Genomic DNA, 3,802 nt, shown 5'->3' with positions numbered 1-3,802 from the left:
TGTGGCTTGTCTAAGGTCAGTGATTCTTTCTGGATTATTATTTCCATGGGTCTTTGCTGTTAAACATTTGTGATTTGCATAAATTTTTCCAAGATAATGGAGCCATCATTTTAAAAAAGTTTAATACCATTTCATGTTTTTTCTTCATATTTAAATGTTATTTGGGGGCCTTGCAACTGTAGAGAATATCTTACAGCTTATCTATCTATCTATGCCTATTTATCTTATAAATAATAGAAAATTCTTCACATTATTTAATTATACATTATTTGTTCAGAAATCAGTTGTTGATCTCTTTTGTTAGATATTATAGTTATTACAAAGGTATCTGGTAATAATGTCTGCCTTTATGAATTTATGTTTTCAGAATGATAATTAATGTACATTTGTGTTTATTGTTCATAATTCAAACCTGCCAGTTAAGCACTGAGATATTGGACAAGCCATATGATTTTACTTGAATAGTTTCTTAGGAGGTTATTGGAAGCATTAAACAAGAAACGTTGCAAGCTGCTAGGTATAATTCCTCAATCATTACTATATATCTAAGTTATAGAATAGGTCATGGAGATGTGAGAAACATATACAGCCATTACAGTGTCTCTATAGTGAACTGCATTTTCCCACCCCAAACCTCAGAATTACTTAAAAAATCTTCATCAGACGAGACCAGAGGCCGAACTCGGGTTCTGACAAGATGGCCAGGCTGCCCCGCAGGATCATCAAGGAAACCCAGCGTTTGCTGGCAGAACCAGTTCCTGGCATCAAAGCAGAACCAGATGAGAGCAACGCCCGTTATTTTCATGTGGTCATTGCTGGCCCTCAGGATTCCCGCATTGAGGGAGGGACTTTTAAACTTGAACTATTCCTTCCAGAAGAATACCCAATGGCAGCCCCTAAAGTACATTTCATGACCAAAATTTATCATCCTAATGTAGACAAGTTGGGAAGAATATGTTTAGATATTTTGAGAGATAAGTGGTCCCCAGCACTGCAGATCCGCACAGTTCTGCTATCGATCCAGGCCTTGTTAAGTGCTCCTAATCCAGATGATCCATTAGCAAATGATGTAGCGGAGCAGTGGAAGACCAACGAAGCCCAAGCCATAGAAACAGCTGGAGCATGGACTAGGCTATATGCCATGAATAATATTTAAACTGATCCGATCATCAAGTGTGCATCACTTCTCCTGTTCTGCCAAGACTTCTTCCTTTTTGTTTGCATTTAATGGACGCAGTCTTAGAAACATTACAGAATAAAAAAGCCCAGACATTTTCAGTCCTTTGGTGATTAAATGCACATTAGCAAATCTATGTCTTGTCCTGATTCACTGTCGTAAAGCATGAGCAGAGGCTAGAAGTATCATCCGGATTGTTGTGAAAGGTTTAAAAGCAGCGGCCCCTTTCTGCTTTTACTCATTTCCCCCATCCTGGTTTAAGTATAAAGCACTGTGAATGAAGGTAGTTGTCAGGTTAGCTGCAGGGGTGTGGGTGGTTTTTCTTTATTTTTTTTGAGGGGGGAGGTAGTTTTATTTTAATTTTATGGGCTCCTTTCCCTCTTTTATGGTGATCTAATTGCATTGGTTAAAAGCAGCTAACCAGTTATTAAGAATATGCCCTCTAGCCAAGTCTAACTTTATTTAGACACTGTAGATGGACAAGCTTGATTGTTTGAACCAAAATGGGAACATTAAACAAACATCACAGCCCTCACTAATAACATTGTGACTTTGCTGTCAAGTGTAGATTCCCCCCTTCAAAAAAAGCTTGTGACCATTTTGTATGGCTTGTCTGGAAACTTCTGTAAATCTTATGTTTTAGTAAAATATTTTTTGTTATTCTAAAAAAAAAATCTTCATCAATGGAAAAATGTATTTCTACTTATTATAGTTAGCAATCATGTCATGTACATGAGTGGAAAGTAAACCTCTGCTGTTTTAGGTATTGAGATATGGAGGTTATTGGTTGTCATGACCTAAATCTCACCTATCCTAACAAGCTTCTGCACTTGTCTTCCTTGGGTAAAATTGCTTTCGAAATAGAACATGTTAAGTGTTCAAAGATCACAGAAATTTTTGACCCAAGGTTTCTCTAGTTTCCCAGATGGAGAGGGTTATGCCTTTAGAGTAACAGTCTTACCCTAAAAAAAAAAAACAAAAATCCACCTCATTTATAGAATAGATAGTTGTCTGTTATTGTATTATACAAATAGAATGACTATTTTCTTAAAAACTGTGCTATGTAGTCAGAAAATACAAAGTTAGCATTCATTTATATATGTTTGTGATATTGTCAATGTTCAGTTATTCTTCTAGACAGTCCCCAGGTCCTATCCCCTGGTTGGTCACAAAATAATGGACGAAGCAAACAGTCACACAGGTAACTCCAATTTAGGGCTTAGTATCATGTCAAAAAATGCAAAAAAATACGTGCCTTACTAATGTATGAATGTTATGGCAAGTATAGGTAACAAAAAATGAGAAGTCCATGGGTTGGGCTCAGGTGACTAGAGTTTATCACGAGGGTGAGAAGGCAAAGCAAGTCATGAGAGGGGAAGATATGTCTACTTTATTATTAATCATGTTCTCTAGGTAGACCCTGCAGTGTTCCCTTAGATGAGAGGAATTATTGAACCCCCCCCAACCAAGTTAAGCAGATTTCACTTTCAAGTTATGAGCCTATGGAAGACACAACAAAAATGGACTTTTACAGGCAATTTGTATCAAAGCTAATTTGTAAGTGCATCATTTCCCCTTTCTTTAGTTGACTCAGGCATATTTTCCCTTTTTTTATGCCAGTCAATTCAAGGGCTGAGCTCCAGGGAAGCATTCAGATAAAAATTCTGAAAATTATGCAGGCAAAGTTGTTGGGAGCTTATTTCTATTCCCTTTCCTTTCTTAAAATCACTTCAATCACCCATAACTTTTCTGTATTTTCCATTCTTTAAGAATCTCATAACAAATAGAAAAACAACTGGACACAAGTTAAATTAACTTAATTTCCTTAGACCTCTGCCATTAACTCTGAACGCATTCTGTCTTACACTCTTGCTTCTTGCACAATTTTTTCATTAGAATTTATGTATGTTCTAAATTATAATCTCCTTATGGGATTCATGAATGAATATGAGAATAAACTTTTGATCTCACAGAAGTATCTAACATATTAACTTGTGTTCATAGGTAAATTTTATCATACCTCTGGCTACTTGAGCTGGACATATTAGAGTCACCCTTAACTCGATTCTCATCTGTCCCCTACTCCACACTACCATCTCTGGTTGGTAAAATCTGGGTAATTTTGTGTCAACAACAGCCTATATCAATATTTCCTTCCAAATGCCATTGCATTTTTCTAATTTAGACTCAGAATTTGCCTTCTAAGTGATTTTTAGTCCCAAGGTTTATCCAAGTCATTGTTCATTGCAGCATCAGGGTAACCTATATACAGATCAGCTCTGAGCAAATTACCACATTGTTAGAAAATCTTACTTCTTTACTATTGCTTGCAGAGTAAAGTCAGGCTCTAAATCCTCTTGTAAACAGTTTCTTTTATTTATTCTCAACTGCTTATCCTGTTGTTATTTCACATTGTTCTATTTATGCTCTAATGAGTCTATCAAATCCATCCATCTTGTTTTTGGCCCCAAATATGCATGTATAAGTCCACAATTATGCCCTTGTTTATATTTTCCTCCATATCAGAAATCACTGACTTTTTTCCATCTTTACTTTGGGGTCCACTTCAAATTCTACCTTCTTTATGAAAATGTTCTCTATCCTCTGATTGCCCAAAATATGAAC

General features: G+C 36.2%; 1 protein-coding gene across 1 annotated transcript; it reads left to right on the top strand.

Annotated features, from left to right (window-relative positions):
• Positions 1 to 662: 662 nt before the first annotated feature.
• LOC108308857 (ubiquitin-conjugating enzyme E2 N-like) lies at positions 663 to 1,851 on the top strand. The gene has a single exon (XM_017534874.2). The coding sequence runs from the start codon at positions 698 to 700 to the stop codon at positions 1,154 to 1,156; it is 459 nt and encodes a 152-aa protein (XP_017390363.1). The 5' UTR covers positions 663 to 697; the 3' UTR covers positions 1,157 to 1,851.
• The last annotated feature ends 1,951 nt before the right edge of the window (positions 1,852 to 3,802 follow it).

Source organism: Cebus imitator, unplaced genomic scaffold (assembly GCF_001604975.1).
Source record: "Cebus imitator isolate Cc_AM_T3 unplaced genomic scaffold, Cebus_imitator-1.0 Scaffold88, whole genome shotgun sequence".
Taxonomy (NCBI): domain Eukaryota; kingdom Metazoa; phylum Chordata; class Mammalia; order Primates; family Cebidae; genus Cebus; species Cebus imitator.
Note: the sequence above shows the minus strand (reverse complement) of the source record. Positions and strands in the feature narration are given on the sequence as shown.

Excerpts from the sequence above, each read along its gene's own strand:
- LOC108308857 (XM_017534874.2), top strand. The coding sequence starts at position 698 with ATGGCCAGGCTGCCCCGCAGGATCATCAAGGAAACCCAGCGTTTGCTG.